The 18471-nt window shown below is 40.9% G+C and overlaps 1 protein-coding gene across 2 annotated transcripts in view; it reads right to left on the bottom strand.

Moving 5' to 3' along the window:
• Window positions 1–7293: 7293 nt before the first annotated feature.
• Window positions 7294–18471, bottom strand: part of jade2 (jade family PHD finger 2) — a 44241-nt gene continuing 33063 nt past the window's right edge. For both annotated transcript variants that reach the window (XM_051876710.1, XM_051876711.1), the window contains exons 11-12: window positions 13455–13580; window positions 7294–12832 (exon numbers count right to left, since the gene is read on the bottom strand). In XM_051876710.1, the coding sequence (XP_051732670.1) occupies window positions 12087–12832; window positions 13455–13580 (872 nt within the window). In that variant the 3' untranslated portion in view covers window positions 7294–12086. The remainder of the gene's footprint in view (window positions 12833–13454; window positions 13581–18471) is intronic.

The raw sequence follows: 18471 nt of genomic DNA, 5'->3' as shown, positions 1-18471 counted from the left end.
GCAGTAAGAACCCTTTGAGCTGAAACTTTTTTTTACAATGCACTTAAAACAACACGTGAACTGAATGAGCTCTAATAAAAAGTAAAAAGCCAAACAATTTAAGAAGTGACACAACAAGCACGGAGGGCAACCAACCGTGTGAGTGTCCACTTCCATCATATGGAGTGAGGTAGCTTAAAATGTTTTGAAACTGACACACTTAAATACCAAAAGTGGCTCTCAGTTGTATGGCACAGTACCGGAAAAATGTGCAGTCAACAGTTTTTACACATTTCTGAAAAACAATTAAGCTTACTGACCACCTGGATAAGAATGAGGAAGACAATACAGATGCATTATCAGAGTTAGATGTCCTCACAGAAACATGGATCACATATGAAGTTAAAGGCAGTGTGCACATTCTCTGATTGCCAGACCAAATATGTGTTTACCTGTAATGAGCCAACACAACTCAACAGAAAAATCTCCATCTGTGTTACCCAGTTTGGCCATGTTAGACATGCAAAAGCAGAACTAAAATTTTGTAGGGCAAGTTACACTCGCAGGGGCAAAATTGCAATAAAAGAAGAAATTTCACATTTCTACTACAGAAAACTGAGTTCCACTCCAACTGCAGAGCTCATAGCTGGAAACATTTCTAAATGACTCACAAGGAATGTTCTCAAAACTATACCCTTTGAGTTCTAAAAGAGTCTATGGTTTCATGACGTTGTTATGGGACTGATGATAACTCAAAAATATTCACACTGGACACAGGATTTTTCAACAGCCCTAGGTACATGCAGCATTTGCACCCCAACATCCTGGCCAAATTTGCCCATTGGCCTCTGTCCATCATGGCCTCCTAATCCTCCCCATACACTGATTGGCTTCATCACTGTCTCTTCTCCACCAATAAGCTGGTGTGTGGTGAGCGTTCTGGTGCAATATGGCTGCCATCGCATCATCCAGGTGGATGCTGCACATTGGTGTTGGTTGAGGAGATTCCCCCTTCCAAATATAAAGCGCTTTGAGTACCCAGAAAAGCGCTATATAAATGTAAGGAATTATTATGATATTATTATTTGCATGTTGATCTTTTTGCAGTGCAAATGTACATAGAGCAGGAATGGGAATACTTGTGTCACACCTCTAGGAAAACTACAACATATTCCTCCATCTTGATGCAACCGGAGGAATAATGAACAAGATACCCAATCAAGATAAGAGAGTACTGTACTATGCTCTTGTTCTCCCAGGAGATGGTTTAAACAAACCTACACTTCCAGTTTCTGAGCTGCACAAAACATCAAGACAGATTTTAGTTTGGCCTTGATTTAAAGTGTTCTGCGATCATTCGACAAAGAAAAGGCTGACACTTACAAAGGGCACACAAAATCTGTCAAACAGACTTCAGAAGGACCCAATGAGGTTCACAGTGGTGCATATCTATGCAGTCAGCAAAGTGACAAAAGACAAAGGATTGCACAACTTTGCTGTGTTCTGCTTTTGTAAAAAGGTGTCAGTCTTGAGCAATCTTTCTGTAGATGTGCTTTGTAATTTTGGGTGAAAAGTATACACCAACTGTAGAAGCTGGAATTGTCAAACTTGGATGTTGAGGATGACATTTCCCCAAAGGCATGCATCACTGAGGAAGATGACATTCAGATGTAAAAAACAAAAAACAAACAAACAAAAAAAAACCACAATCATTGTTCGCTCCCAGTTTACCTCTGAGTTTGGTTAGTCAGGGAAGAAGCTGTGGACATAACTGAGAAAGAAGATACACTTAGCAATGTGGAAGATAACATGTAAAAGTGTGAAGGGATTGTCACTTTCGTGACAGGGCACTACTTGGCCTTTCCCACTATGGAGTGACATTTTCCTTGGAAAACAGTATGCTTCTGAGTCCAAAAAACAACCTGAACCAACAAAAGATTGTAAGAAAACCAGGGACACAAACTGCCATGTAGAATGTTGGAATGTAAAAAATTCAATCCTACAAAGAAGAAAAATGTGTTACGGAACGGTCGTATAAATAAAGCGCACGATGAAGGAGAATCAAAATACACAGTCTTTAATGATAACACTCAGGAAAACTAAGACAAAACAGAGCTTACATGTTACAAAATGATGCCAGCAGATTTTATTTGCACACTTCATCTTTAAAAGGACATTACAGGGAAAAAGCTTTTGAAAGTTTTGATCAAACTGACAGACCATCAAGTGTTACCATGTACAGGGTGAAAAGCAACGGTCCTAGTACTGAGCCTTGCAGTACTCCACATTGTACTTGTGATTGATATGATACTTCATTTACTGCTACAAACTGATAACGGTCAAATAAGTATGATTTGAACCATGCCAATGTAATTCCACTAATGCCAACATAATTTTCAAGTCTATTTAAAAAAAATTGTGATCAATAGTGTCAAATGCAGCACTAAGATCCAGTAACACTAATAGAGAGATACAACCACGATCTGATGATAAGAGCAAATCATTAGTAACTCTAATGAGAGCAGTCTCAGTACTATGGTACGGTCTAAATCCTGACTGGAAATCCTCACAGATACCATTTCTTTCTAACAAGGAATATAGTTGTGAAGATATTACCTTTTCTAATATTTTTGACAGAAAAGGGAGATTTGAGGTCAGAGTTGTGTTTTTTTTTAAATGAGAGGCTTAATAACCCATCTTAAAAGTTTTTCGTACATATCCTAATGACAAAGATAAACAATATTAGGAGGATCTATGAGTGCTTCTCATTTCTTATTTGTGCATCCTCGTTTCCTTTCCTCGCTTCCTTTCCTTGTGTCTCAGCTGCACCCCCCATAGGATATGAGGGGAGGATGCAGGGAAAGAAAACGAGGACGGAGGAATCGAAGGTAATACATTGTATGTTAGAATGTTCTTAATCACTTGAGCGTCACTTAAAAGCATCATCAGCTGTGCTCGCGGGATCTGTCCTCATGTTGTTAAAGTTTGGTCTTTTAAAAAAAATTCATAATAAATATTAATAATGCATGATACCCCATTGAAATATGTGAGATGTAAAGTTTATTTAAACTGCAAAAGTAAAGCATACATTTAAATTATTGGGATAGATGTGAAGGGGGAGGAGAATGTATACGTGCGTCAGGTTTCTTGACGAGAAAGATTTCTGCAAAGAATACACCTGTGTATCCTCGATCATAGCTCTTCAGGATGCTTCCTCACTCCTAGTTCCTCGCCTCCTCGTGGTGCAGTTACAGAATTGAGATGTCCTTCAAGATAACTGAGTTCGATCGGTTTCCGTGTCACAGGCTGGAGGATGTAGAAAAGCGAGGAAATGAGGAAGCATCAATTTGAGTATTGAGAAGCACCCTATGACGCATCACTTTCAGTAGCTTATTCGGTATAAGGTCTAACGTACATGTTGTTGATTTTGATGATTTACAAATTTAGACAATTCTATTGCAAAAAATGATTGGAATTGTTCCTCAGGAGGTCTACAATGCACTGTCTGATGCGATACTGTAGTAGACAGTTGCATGGTTATAATTTACTCTCTGATAGTATCAATCTTGCAAGTAAAAAATTCATAAAGTCATTACTGCTGTGTAACTTATTGAAGCGCTATTTCTTGTTAATTTATCCACTGTATCAAATAAATACCTGGGGTTGTGTTTGTTTTCTTATAATAGTTACAAAGTTAGCAGATCTAGCAGTTTTATGGCCTTTCTGTAGGCATAGATACTATCCTTCCACACAATGCTAAATACCTAAAAAGTTTGTTATAAATGCAAAAAAGTTTTGTTTTCTTCGAGCTGTGCTCCATTTTCTGGGCCCGTATGTATAAAGCCGCTCAGAGTAAAATTTTAGTCTTAAGTGTCAAAATTCTAAGAATGATGTAATTTTACTCTTATTCTTAGACTTAAGAATAAGCATGATTCATAAAGGTTCCTAAGTGTCAAGACTAGGTCTCAGCTCCTACATTATTTAAGAGAGCTGGAGAAGTCTCTTAACCTAGTTAGGAGTAACAAGATGGCAGCAAAGAAGAGGAGACACACGCTCTCCAATGAAGATATGATGTATTGAGTTATGATATAAACTTGATTGTCAATTCTTTTTGTAACTGATCTAATAAGAAATGTAATAACTTTAAATAAATTTAATAAATATTACTTAAACAATAATTCATATGTTTAATGCATTTTAATACATTTAAAGGTGCTGTATGCAATTTCTCAAATTCGTTGTTGAACACTGTTGATATTTGAAATCAACCCAAACAAACCCACCCCTCTCTTCATTGCTCCGCCTCCAAAACTCACACTCCAATTCTAACCACCCTGCTCCGAGTCGGTCTCGAACCCCGGCATGAACGCTGCTGGCATGTGAGGCGAGTGCACTAACAATGACGCTAAACACCTCATTCTCTAACGGGCGTCAATGTGCAGTAGTTTAACTGCACAACTCTCACTATTTGGCCGCTGTTACGCAATACAAGAGTGGATGTCTGTTTATCACAGCTGACGCGCAACAAAATGCTTCACGAAAAATAAAGCGCAGATGATGAACAAACGACAAGGAAGCACAAAAAATTAACATACAGTACACAAGAGTAAATACAAACAAATACATGTAAGTAACACTAGGTTTTGATTGTCTGGAGCTGCTGTTCTGTTGGCAACAATCAAACCCAGTGTAACTCACATGATAAGGAATCAAAGCAGCCTCCTCATCTGTTTTCAGGCCTTCCTGCTTAGCTCTCTCCAGCGCTGGAAAGCTTTTCTAATATAAACGCGGTCCCCTAAAGCGCTTGCCCAGTCATAAACCTTCATTCCAGTGATATTCTTTTGAGCTCTTTAGTATTGTGTAAACTTACCACACCAAACATAGTGGCCAAAATTGATGTGCAGTTTTTTTTTTAAATGACCCTACAATTTTGCGTAAACAATCAATATATGAAAATATTTTTATTTTTATGTTTATATTATTTAAATGTTTTAAAATATGACATTGACTACAACATAATCAGTTTTTAATATTTTATTGGTTCTCTCTTGTTTCTGCATGTGTTCATAATTACTTTGCATGACAGCCTCGCCAAAAATAATTTGAAATAATTTGAAATTTCATTTCATTATCACACATGAAACAATTGACTCCAAGCACAGCTACACGATATGCTTACATCTTTTAACACATTTTTAAAAAATATTTGAATTAAGGTTGAAGATGTCAGTTTTCATATGGCTGGACATCACATTTGGCCACTACTCTATGGCAGTTCATTGACCATCAAACCATGTGGCAAAAGCAAGCCACTCTTATGTTGACTGTGGGCTTCCCTGGAGTTGTTGGAGCCGTTGATGAACTCATGTTCACATCATTACTCTAACTGTAGATAAGGAGACATATATCAATAGAAAAAAGATTCCACACCATCCATACTAATTTGTGATAATTTTGCACAATGCAAAGCCATTTTTAAAAATAAATTAAAATATTAAAATGTTTCAGTGTCTTTTTCAATGATTTTTTTAAATAATAACATTAAATGATTGGTGTCATGCTGCTGTGACTTCACCCTTGCAGACTCGCTATTGGCTGATTCAGAGGTTGAGGGCGGCCATTTTGAGTTGACATCATTGTAGTCCTTAGTTCACAACACTTAAGTGCGACTTCAGTCAGCACTTAAGAATCAGTCTTATACTTTACTTAAAGTTGCTTTTAGCTTCTTTATAAAAGTCTCCTACTCTTAGAAAAGTCCTACTTTTTACTAAGAATTTTTTGACACTTAAGTCAGAACTTAAGACTATTCTTAAGAGCATTTCTGAGAAGTTTTATACACACGGGCCCTGGTCTGCTCTCCTTAATCTTCTTTAAGCACAAAGGAGCAACCGTGTCTAATGTGCTAGAAAAGAGAGAGTTGATACTTTCTGTTGCGACATCGAGTTTTTCTAAGCTATCTGGTATGCTGAGGAGTTAAGATTATTTATAAAGCAATCTTTAGTGGTAGAAGGGATAGTTCTACCATATTTATAACAAGGATTTGGTTTTGAAGCCTCGACTAAATGGAGTTAGGGTTAGACTGGATAATGATGTCATCGCTCTGCTGCAGAATTTCAACGCCATAAATATCGATTCCATGTGACAATATTAAATCTAAAGTATGATTACAACAATTGAGTGGGTCCTGACACATGGGTGAGTAATTAATGACAGAATTTTCATTTTTGGGTGAACTAACCCTTTCACTTCACTTTCTGTACCTATCTCTTATGGTGTCCCACAGGGATCTATTCTGGGCCCTCTTTTGTTTTCCATCTACATGCTTCCTTTAGGCTCCATCTTTGAGAAAAATAAAATTAATTTTCATTGCTACACTGACGATCTCCAGCTCAAGCAGAAATTATTTTTTTATTAGATCATCGCTTTAAACTTTAAAAGCAGAAATAGCAGTGTGCTGGTTCTTTTGCATTTCATGATCTCTTTTCATGCTTTGATGAAGTCAAGACCTGGATGGTAAATAATGTCCTACAACTGAATGAAATAAAACTTAAATGCTTCTGTTAGGTCATGCTGTTACTCCCCATAAAATTTAGAGTCGACTCTGTAAATTGTCTTATTAAGAAAGTTTGGGGGAGCACGCTCAGATAATCTACCCAATCAGTGTGAGAGGAGGCTTATATATAGAGGCGACTTACCTCTGTTCCACGAAAGTTTTTCCAGCATCCCTCCTCCACCCAAACTCCTCACTTTCAATTCCCATCCCAGCCAGGGATGGGGGTGGGGAATAGTGCTCTGGATTTGGGCCAAATTTCGAGCTCAGAGCCCTCTCCTCCAACAGCATGCCAAATGTGAATATTTTATATTATATCTGATTATATGCAAGTGTGAACTCATGAAATAAAGCTTGACTTGGCTTCAGACATTGACCACCAGGGAGTAGGAGTGTGACCCATAAGTAAGGAATACCACACTGCCTGTCCGATGTAGGGCCACAGGGATGCTGGAGTCTATGTGTGCTTTCAGTTGGTCCTAAATTTTATCATTATAAAATGTCAAAATATCATGTAAAAATAAATTTGAATGTGAACTTATTAATGAATCATGATTTCTGTGTGAAAACATTTGTATACAGATTTGAGTAAATATGTGCATGTAATTTAATGACAGTCACTTGTCGCCACCTTCTGGTGTAATTCACTCTGAACAAAGAGCTAATGTAAAATCCCCCTCACTAAAAACTTACTGAAAGCTTCTGTTATACTGGGGTATACTTGTGTTTTATGCATATGGTGTAGCCACACAGGACACAGAGAGTGTAGACAGAAAGCACAGCTTTATTGACTGCACTGGTCGACCACAGCCGAGCGCTGGCGATGATGGGACGGGAGCTGTTATTAAGGCATCACAAACAGCATGCACATACAGTCACATGAACATTATATTGCTCTAAAGACTGCTCAACATGGAAAATGTACAAAACGGAAAAATAGGTTTTTGCACTGATGAAAAATACTTTTGTCCTTCTATAAAGATTTCCAATACAAGAAAATAAATATAGCAAAAAAAAAAAAAAAAAAAAAAAAAAAAAACTAAAATAATTTAAAATAGCTCTTTTTTTTTTTTTAATATGTTCAATAGTTCTCTCTGCTATAAACAAATGGCACAACATTCTTTGAAACAAAGAACATAGAAGGATAAACCCCTGCAACATTCATATCATCATATCGTAACCGTGTCGAGCGGAAGATGTCGATAGATTTACAGGACACAAGTGATTCTTAATAGACTACAGCCTGCTAGTGCTTTACCTTTCCTCTGCCTGATTTTATTCATTTAGAATTTCACTGAACAGTAAACAAGTCAGTGGAAAGAGTTCAGACTTCGATATGACAGCAAAAGCTGCTGTTGGACTTTCATGATGGGATTCTAAAGCGCTGCAGAAGTTCAGAGCATCACTGAACTGGCCCACATCTGAACGGTGCTTCGGTACAGACGTGCACGCAGGTTCAGCCAGAGGTAAACCACAACACTGAAGGATACTTGGGTGAAGGGGGTATGTGAAAAAAATAAATAAAAGAGCCTTAAATGTTCCTAAAAATTGGCATCATTTTCTTTATGCAAAATATAATTTATTTCTGTGGATGAAATATGACTTTTCTTCAGCCATTTCTTTGAGATTCAACTATTTGCATTAAGGAGTTAATAATCAATTCCACCAGATTCCCTGTAACTTTACTCCATGGATGAGAGGGCAAGAACAAAGGTGTCCTCTCAGGCCGAACCGCATGCGTTTAAAAACGGACCACTCAAACCACAAGAAAAGGGGTGTGCGATGTGTCGTCTACGATAATATATTACTTGTTGTTTTAACAATGTGAGAGCTGACATTATGGAGAATGTCACTCACTTTGAACAATCCAAACCCATCTTGAGAGAGAACTCTTTCACTGTGATAAAGCCCAGTAGAATGAAGTTAGAATGACCCTAAAATTAAATATGTAGGGGCAAAAAATGCTCTGTAAGTTTTTGTCTTTTATACTTTTATCACATGATACAGTTAAGCAATGTCACATGAGCAAGTGTGCTGTTTTCCCAAATATCAGCACGACTGCAAATGTGATAGTGATTTTATACAACAATTCAACCGACAAGAATATAATATTAAATTAGTTAAATTTTACAGTATTGTGTTTTTGCTCTAATCACTAACGACGACAGTTCTAAGCAAAGCCAAAGCAGAACCGTTTTGAGTTTCTGAGCAACAAACAGCAGTGCTTCGTTACTGAATGAATGAAGGTTTTATGAACAGATCATTTGAGTGAATGATTCAGTGACTCACTCATCTAGACAGTGACTTGCCACTACCTACTGGGGATTTTAGTTTCATATTTAAAGTACTATTTCTTTTTTAATATTTATACTTCAAAAAGTTTTTAACTCATTACATTATTTATGCAACTGCAGTGTAATTCATGCCACCTCTAAACGGCATTAAACAGTCCATGTAAATACATGTAATGCCACTTGAGGATGCCGCTTAATGGAAATTTTAATCAAAGGAATTTTTAATCGAGTTCATTTGGGTGAAACAGAATATGAAGAATATGAGTGTTTTCTCGAGTCAGGCCTAAATCAGCCAACACAAAAACCCACTCAGCAAGATATCATCTAATTATTGTTAGCAGAAAATACGGGAACATTTTTTGTCAATATCGCACACCCCTTGTTGGTCTTGATGATTACCAGCAGCCAGCAGTTTTGAATGAAAGCCAGCAGTAGAGACAAAAAAAAACAAGTGCAAAGACTAGTTCCCCTTTTATGTCGAAGTGTTTAGCTCACTAACAACATGTCTGCCAACAAATGCAAGTGTCAAGACCTACTCTGTCATTCTCGTCCTGTTACGATGTGGGAAGAAAATGATTGCACAGAAGCTGAACATTTACAGAGATTACGTAGAGTATATGTTATAGTTTTGGTACACGAACGGCAGCGAAGCATGATAAAGAAGCGTGAACTCTTGCAGGTGGCTGAAACTAGATCACTAAAGGCACAGTATTCCATGTCTGCGTTTGGTGCATACTGAACCAGAGAACGGCAAATGACCAGCATCTATGATTAGTCCCTATTGAAGCAGCTAAGATACATGAGATCTGTACAGGTCGCTGTCTGTGGTCTGTACGGATACAGCAGACAGCCGTCACGGTTTAAGCCAATGAAGAGTCAGAACGAGGAGTGAAGAAATTCAGTCGTCGTTCATCCACCGTGGAGACGTTCCAAACCCGTATGACTCTTCTATGGTACACAGAATGACAAAGACTTGTTTGTTTATCAGAAGACTAGAATACAGCACACTGGAGATCTATGGTGGAAGGGAAGGTTTTCAGTAAATAAAGACTTGGAATGTGGCACATGGACTCCTGACTACTTTTTTCTTTTTTTTTTTGTCTTTTTTTGGACCCATTTACCTTCACTACATGGAAAGGAACATTGATACGGGTTTGGAACGACATGAGACTGAATACATGGTGAGAGAACTGTCCTTGTTGGGTGGACTAACCCGCTGTTGGGTGGACTAACCCTTAGTTGTTCCCTCAGGTCTGCAGAGAGAACACACACTCCGCTCATTGACACACATCACGTACGCGACATATCAGTTGGTTTTGTCTCATAAACGAAACATTTCTGGACAGAGCATCAGACTTCCTGTGGCCCATCATGTGATCACTGATGAGGACGATGCTCGATTGATGATGCGATCCAGGAGTGTACAAGTGGACATCAGTGCAGGTCGGGATCTTCAGAAGATCCAGACACAATGTTTACATCCACTTCAGAGTATATGCTGACTTACTTTTCTTTGGCATCATCATACAAAAGAAAGAAAGAAAAGAAACTCAGTGTTTCATCATCATACCGTGAGAAGATCCTCTCAACACACTTGAAGCTTTGCCAAAGAATGTACAGGTTTAAACTTTTCAGATGATTGCGATCACTTCTTCTCTTTAACCCTGAGATTAACACCGTGAGTTGATTCATTAGACGTCACAAATGTCAATAAACGACTGAAGAACTGACTGACTGATGTTGGTTCAAGAACAGCACTTTGCTAAAGCAGGATCGATTGTTGGCTGGATGCTATTTTCTAGGCACCTAGAACATCTACGGCCTCGACACTTTCATACGAGCTTTTTGGACCAAGCAGGTTTTCATTTCTGATTGCCATCGTTGTATTAAAATGGTTAAACATGTTGATTATTAGCTTGATTGGGGGGGGCTACAGAAGGCACGCTTGAATGGAGAATGACAACAGTTCTTTCTGAAGAAATGGACCAAAACAAGTGGAAGAGAAAGTTTGAATCTTGTAAAAAGATCCCAAAATCGAAAGAAAAAACACATTTAGATTTAACTGGGTCACGCCATCACAAGTGGTCCAGTGGAGGTTGCCTGACCATTTTTTTTTTTTTTTTTTTGAGTGATTACCTCTATGTATTGGTATTGCAAAACCACAACTTTTTTAAGTTTATTTTACTTGGTTTGACCACAGCGGTTGTCTTTGTGTCATGTCTCCCAACAAATTTTGTGTTATATGGACGTTTACGGAAACTCAGTGTCTTGACTCAAGATGTTCCTAAAGCTCCTTGAAACAAAAACTGAGTACACTACAAAATACATGAACATACGTAAACATTTTATACATTCTTGCTCCTTAGACTTTGAAGTCCAAATGCAAAGATCACGTCTGCTCAGGGTTCAACTTTACAGGATTCGAGTCTTAGCCGTAACGTTGCATTATGGGGTACCTATTATAGATGAGTATAGACCATTTGGGTGTTTGCAAACAGTGACGATGGTTTTTCTGCGTACAGAACTGCAATGACGAAACTGTGACGTCTGCTCCCAAATGGTCTATCGTGCAACATGCAGAACATTTCAATTTTGAGAATTTTCACAAATGCAACTCCTCTATTGGCTGTAAAAATGAGTTTAAGATGGAGCTGGTTACAAAGCTATGGCTAATGGAAATCTGGGGGAAAATAAAATAGTCAAGCAACCAACTCTACCATTTTTGGACCACTTGAGATAGACTGACCCAACTGTGCTCAGATCTGTCCACTGGTACACACACGTACACGCAAGGATTACGCTGAAGCGTGCCCTGCTCGTGATGCTGGTACGTCTAGAATCAAAGCGAATGAAGCGGTGGATTCGACAGGTACACGTGTGCTACATTCCCCAACGGCTATTTGTGCTTATTTGCGTCATATTTTCTCTGTAAATCATTTTAAAGTAGCCACATCCTCTGGAGACACACAACATACATGTTCATTCAAAACAAACACAACCTGAACAGACGTTATAATGCCCACGTCATTGTCCCTGCTCCAGGACAGATCCTATTGCTTCCCAAAAGGACACATCCGACAGTGTTCATTTAGACTTTTTCTTGTTCCTTGCTGTTTTGTCAAGCACAAATGGTTATGGTTGCATAAATGTAGGCGACTGGCTAATATACTCTGACAGATAAAACAAGAAAGAGACAGATGTATCGAGAGAGACCGAGTCTCCTACTGATGACAGAGACAGCACTAGGAGTGACACCAATAGTTTTAGGAGGCGAGCACGCTTCGCCGCACTACTTGCTCCTTCCCAGCATGCAGTTGGGGCAAGCGCAGCTTTCGGCTGGATGAGCGCAATTCACTGTCACTCTGTTCTGCATCAGAGAAATAGCCGTCCGTTTCAGTGTCCGGTGCAGATGTGCTGTTCCCAGTGCTGTTCTGCAGCGAGGCCTGGGTCGTTTCACTTTTAGACCGTGACTTGCCCTGTCTAGGTAGACGTAGACGTAAGGCCATCTGCGAACGCTTGCCACTCTCCGTATCCCCAGCGTCCGTGCCGCCATCCCAAGAGCCATGCTCCTCGGAAATGTGGCACGAGTCCATTTTGGAGATGGCTGGCTGCAGAGGGTCCGGCCTGCCCTCGCCGCGGTTGTGATGCTGTTGGAGATGGCGCATTCTCTCTCCTCGTTTGGGCCGCTGGTCCTCAGACCAAACCTTGCTTTTAACTGCGGATCCGATCCGTGGAAGTGAGACGGACTTCCTGCGGTTGCGTGGCCCGCCCCTTGCCTTGCGGCCCAGCTGAGGTGTTTTCCAGGTGGACTTCATGGAGTGGTCCATCATCAGGCTGAGCAGGCTCTCCTCGCCCTGCAGGAGCTGGTCTGACAGGAGGCTGGCGGACGGGTCGTCGCTCTCTCCGGATAGAGACCACTGGCTCAGCATGTTATCTGCTGTGATGTGAACGGACTGAGCCAGCCAGCTGTCAAACAGTGAGCCGTCCAGTGGAAAGGATTTGGAGAAACCTGTGAAAGAGATGTTCATTAAACATTGACCTGTTGTGTCACTGAGACACAGCATGTTTAGGAGGAAAACAATGTTTCCTGAAACAGTTTTCTACACTAGCAATCACTTACATGTATGATAAAAATGTTCTTCCAATTAAAACTCTAACCTGCCACATAGAAAATGTACTGCAAACAGCAGTTCTTTTAGACATCCCATTGAATTCATTATAAATATTGCAACAATAAACATGTCTAAATAACAAAATAATCAAATCTGTTGTTCTTCTTTAGAACGTAATTTGACTAACATAAATTACACATGTGAGATCCTAAAATGAAGTGGCGGTACAGACCGAAGACCAAAAAATGTTAAGAACCTCTGCTGTATTTACTCTAATGTTTCTTAGGCAAGGCAAACTACTTCAAAGAAAGTATTTTAAGAACCATAAAAATGCATTTTAAAAGCACAATTGAATTGTACTGCTGGTCAGTGTACCGAATTTAATTGAATTAGCCATCACCCCAAACATTCACATCTCCAACAGGTGCTCATCTCAGACAGCAGAAGTCTTTTTTTGGCAGATCTGTACAGACAATGAAACAGAACATATAATAATTCACTGGAGGAGTACACACTTACCCAGCTGGGTGAATAGAGAGTTGTCGTCTGATCTCCATTTGTCCTTTTCTGGACTGCTCTTCCTCCTTTCTTTTACTCGTTCCCTGACTCCATTGCGATGAATCTTCTCCCCTCTCAGAGTTTTCTCTATAAAGTGCAGAAAACAGAGTATGCAATATACTTAAAATGAGCAATTAATCCTCCTTGGCATAGCTGAGAAAATAAATTAGAAACTTTCATTTAAATATGAAAAATTATATATATATATCCAACGCTTCTCAAACCTGTCACCACACATTTTTCCTAATTTCTCATGTTTTTCTAATCTAACACAACTGATTTAGATCATCAGCTCATAAGTAAAGACTGTAAAACCTGAATTGAGGACAAAAGGAAGACATGTGATCAGTGGTGTAGTCGGGGCCATACGCATAAATACGCCTTATGCTTACTTCTTCCCCAGGACTGTTTGCGTATAACGACTTAAGGCTACATATATTTACGAATTTACTTCTATATTTATGAATACCCAATTATTCTGTTGCTTCAGAAGCCCATAATCAATGGTCGTGTTTGCTTTCCTTTTAACTGTTTCCCATTGTTTATGAGGGGGTAATAGTAAACCACTTTTATGGTTAGGACTACACCACTGCATGCAATATGTGCAGTGATGTTGTGCAGTGTCTCCAGGACAGGTTTGCGAAGTACTGAGTTATACAAAAAGATCAGTGAACACCAGACTTTAAATAAAACAGCAACTTGTTTTATTGTTCATTGCAAAGAACAAACCCGGCTGTCAACAAGTGCATTTACTTTTAAAATTCATTTTAAAACATATTCTTTTAGTTTTGTCAGTATTTCATGCCTTATTAATTTGTCAAATTTACTAATTAAAATTGCATCTAATATCAGTCTATAAAAGTTTAGTTTAGACAAAAATATTCCAACATTTCAAGCATTTAAACATGTATCCACATTTACAGTAAAACATTTGAAAACTGTCCTTGCAGATCTCCTGGATCAATAATATTATAATGAGTACATCACTATGAAATACAATATTGTGAACTCTTTATATTTCAGTTATTCATTGTCCATATTCTAGTGCATTGTACCTGAAAGAGCGCAATCACAATGTGATTTACATATTTTGCGCAACACCGCGTTCATATCCGATTAAAATGTGTGAAAAATGCACATAACCATATTTGTAAAAGAGCAATTATGTGTCACAATTCCCTGTCTCTGATTTCAAGGACTCTTATTTTGATATGCTTTTGTCTTGTTTTGCCTGTGTTCAGTTCCTGAGTTTTAGTTCCCTTTCAGTCAGTCACGTTCGATGTTATGTCAGAACTGAACTGACGAATTGGGATCTCGCCTGAGAGCCAAATCACCTTTGAGTGTAAACTAAATGAGCCAATGGACATTGGCGTCCAAGATTTGCATCGCGCGCTCCACCCGCGAAGCAGGTATATAAGGAAGAGCACATGCAATTGCACATTCAGCTTTTCGCTGAGCACATATGCTGAGCAGAACCGAGCACTTCTGTTGTTCCACTGCAATCATCTGTTCGAGTTACTCAAACTACGAGTCAGGAAGAAGCTCTGCATTCACCGGTGTTGGTGTGACAGCGCTGCAGCGGTGGTTGTGACTTCATTGAGTTTTCTGCTGTTCCAATACATCTTAAAAAGAGCATTGTTGCACACTGCACGCTGCACTAATTCGTGCAAGCTGTGCCACGACCGTTTTCTCTGTGTGCTTCAGCACTGTAAAACCACTATTTCCCTAAAAGAGCAGCATGCGGTTGTTACCTGGACCCGTCTGACAGTCATGATTGCTGCCACGCATGTCTGGGCTTAAAGCACACTGAGGGGGCTTTCTTGGATGAGTCATGTACCCACTGTGGGAAGATGACCATCTTGGTGCTGCGGTCGAGACTCGATTACCTCAGACGAGGTGGAGTCCCCTCACCTACACCCCGATCTAGTTCCTCTTCTGGCCACCAGAAAAGGACTACTTCGGTGAATAGCCAGGGTGACCTGAGGATCACAGTGGGGGCTTACCCACTGAGCCAATCTCCGTGGACACCCAATCCTCTTGCGCACCGCAAGCTGAGGAGCTTCTGGATGAGATTGCTGGTACTTCTCATGGGGGACCAAGTGTTTCATTCAAGGCTCCAGTGGAGGATCTGATGTCAAACGCTGCATCGGAGGCTGCTTTCTCGGGCCGCCCAAGAGCTTCGGGCTCAAGTGGAGGCCTCCACCGTGTCCCGAACGCTTAAGGCTGGATGACTGGTATCTCGGGGCGGCCCACGCTGACCATCAGCACCCTGCCCCGATGCCTTTCTTCCCGGAGGTGCATCAAGAGGTTATCAAGGCCTTGGAAGGTACCTTTCTCTAACCTGAAACTGACCTGGTGCCACTTCCTCCCTCACTACCCTCAATGGTGGGTCGGTCAAGGGGTACATGGAGATCCCCCCTGGTGGAGCGTGCTGTAGCAATGCAATTGTTTCCGCAGACCACTGCCACCTGGCGGGGTAATCTGCGTCTCCCTTCCAAGGCCTGTAAGTTCTTGTCCATTTTCACGGGCAAGACTTACAGACCTTGCCTTACGAGGGGCGAAAGTCACTGAGGACTGTCTGGGTCAGATGATGTCCACTCTGGTGGTCCAGGAACGGCATCTTTGGCTGAACCTGGAAGATATGAGGGAGACCAACAAACACGGTTTTCTCAACTCCCCGATCTCCCAGGCCGGCCTCTTCAGCAACACAGTGGAGAACTTCTGTAAAGGGCTGGAGTGAAGACTGTCTCCCTCCATAACAAGGGCCTTGAAGTGGAACCTGTTCGTCAAGTGGTGTTATTCTCACTGAGAAGACCCCCGAAGATGTTCGATCAGAGCCATGCTTTCCTTTCTGCAGGAAAGACTGGAGTGATGGTTGTCTCCCTCCACGCTGAAAGTGTATGTTGCCGCAATTGCGGCACATCACAATGCAGTAGATGGTAAATCCGTGGGAAAGCATGACCTGATAGTCAAGTTCCTGAGGAGTGCGAGAAGGTTAAATCCTCCTCGCCCTCACTTCGTACTCTCTTGGGACCTCTCCTTGGTGCCAACAGCATTACAGAGAGCGCCCTTCGAGCTACTCCAGTCAGCTGAGCAGAAAATCCTGTCGTAGATGCCAGGGGGTAAGATCCAATTTTCCCTGGTTGAATACCTTGACATTGCCTTAATGCTGAGCAGCTCATCATTTACTGGACAAGGAATCCTGCAATCCCACAGTACCTATCACACCAGAGTCTCATCAAGTCATGTCCGCCATGCCAGAGTCTCGTGATGGATCCACAACTGAGGTCAGTGCGAGCAGCTGGCATGCCAAGTCCAGCGCCCTCAAGTCCGGTGGTCTCAGTGCTCTCAAGTCCGGTGGTCTCAGCGCCCTCAAGTCGTTGGTCTCAGCGCATCCAAGTCAGGTGGTCCAAGAGTTACTACCACTGTCATCTGCACTGTATGTGATACTGCCATCTTGTGTGTTTGGGCCACAAACACCGCTACAGCTCCTCCAGAGGTGGTGGCGACTGCTTGTGAACTCTCTGTTTAACCTGTCCTCTCTGTTATCTCTATCTGCCCAGTCACGGCCAAGAAGGTCAATTCTGATGCCTTTGTCTGCCCAGTCACGATCACGGAGACTGATTATGAACTTTGTATGTTATTTGTTTACTTTTTTTTTTTACAGCCACAAAAGCCCATTATGAACTCTCTGAGCATCTTGTCATGGCCACGGAAGCCGATTTTGAACTCTCTGAGCTCCCTGTTATGGCAATTGAGGCCGTCAATAATCTCTGTGCTATATGTTTCAGTTTTGCCATGGTATCAGAACCATCTGCTCCACCATGGGGGTCTTTAGTCCCATCTGCTGTGCTGTGGGGGTCTTCAGTTCCACTGTGAGGGTCTTCAGTCCTGTCTGCTGTGCTGGCTCTGCTGTGAGGGTCTTTACTCCCATTTGCTCTGACATGGTGGGCTTCTGCTCCGCAGTGGTAGTCTTCTGCTCTGCCTGCTCCACTGTGGTGGTCTTCTGCTCTGCCTGCTTCACTGTAGTGGTCTTCTGCTCCGCCTGCTCCACCGTGGTGGTCTTCTGCTACACCTGCTCTGCCCTGATCGTCTCCTGCACCTTAAGCTCTGCATTGGTAGTTATTTATTTACTTATTTAAAAAAAAAAAAAGAAAAAAAAGCCTAACCAGGGACTGATGTTACAAATTAGCCTTTGGCTAGAAACCTGTATGTAGAGCATCGGTTGCTTGAAATTCAAGCAATGTTATTCTGCATTGTCCCTTTTAAATAAACAAGGCTCCACCCTGGCTACTGCCAGCTGCGCCCTGGTTCCCTGAACAGCCAGCTCTGCCCTGGCTTCCTAAACTGCCAGCTCCGCCTTTGGTTTCTAAGCCAACTTCCGCTACACAAGCCTGACCCTCCATCCCTCCCCCTTTTCCGCCTCCGCTCCACCACCCTCCTGGACTTTGTCGGTTTTAGGAGCATCTGGAATCCGCTCCTTAAGGGGGGGTTCTGTCACAATTCCCTATGTCTTTGATTTCTAGGACTCTTCATTCGATATTCTTTTGTCTTGTTTTGCCTGTGTTCAGTTCCTGTGTTTTAGTTCCTGTTTCCAGTGTTTCCATTGCGTTAGTTGCCAAAGTTATTCATTGTTAAATTGATTAGTGTATCACCTATTACTCATCATCTCATGTATTAAATCCCTCAGTTGTCTTAAGTTCTTTGAACTTAAGACAACTGAGGGAAACCAAAAAGTTGAAAACCAAAGTTGGCAGCCCTGGTTTAGGCTCAGGGCTGCCAACTTTGGTTTTCTGGTTGGACTGAGATGGGCTGAAATTGTCCCTATTAACTTTCCCTACTGTCTATGCTGGTTAGCTAGATGCCTAATATTACCAGCCAGTCAGATTTCTTACCAGCTAATTTGTTTATTTCAAAAATGAACAATACAAATACAATTATTTATGGAAAAAATAATAAGAAATATACTGAATCAAGG

Source organism: Ctenopharyngodon idella, chromosome 21, assembly GCF_019924925.1.
Source record: "Ctenopharyngodon idella isolate HZGC_01 chromosome 21, HZGC01, whole genome shotgun sequence".
Lineage (NCBI taxonomy): Eukaryota > Metazoa > Chordata > Actinopteri > Cypriniformes > Xenocyprididae > Ctenopharyngodon > Ctenopharyngodon idella.
This window is presented reverse-complemented; position numbering and strand designations above follow the sequence as displayed.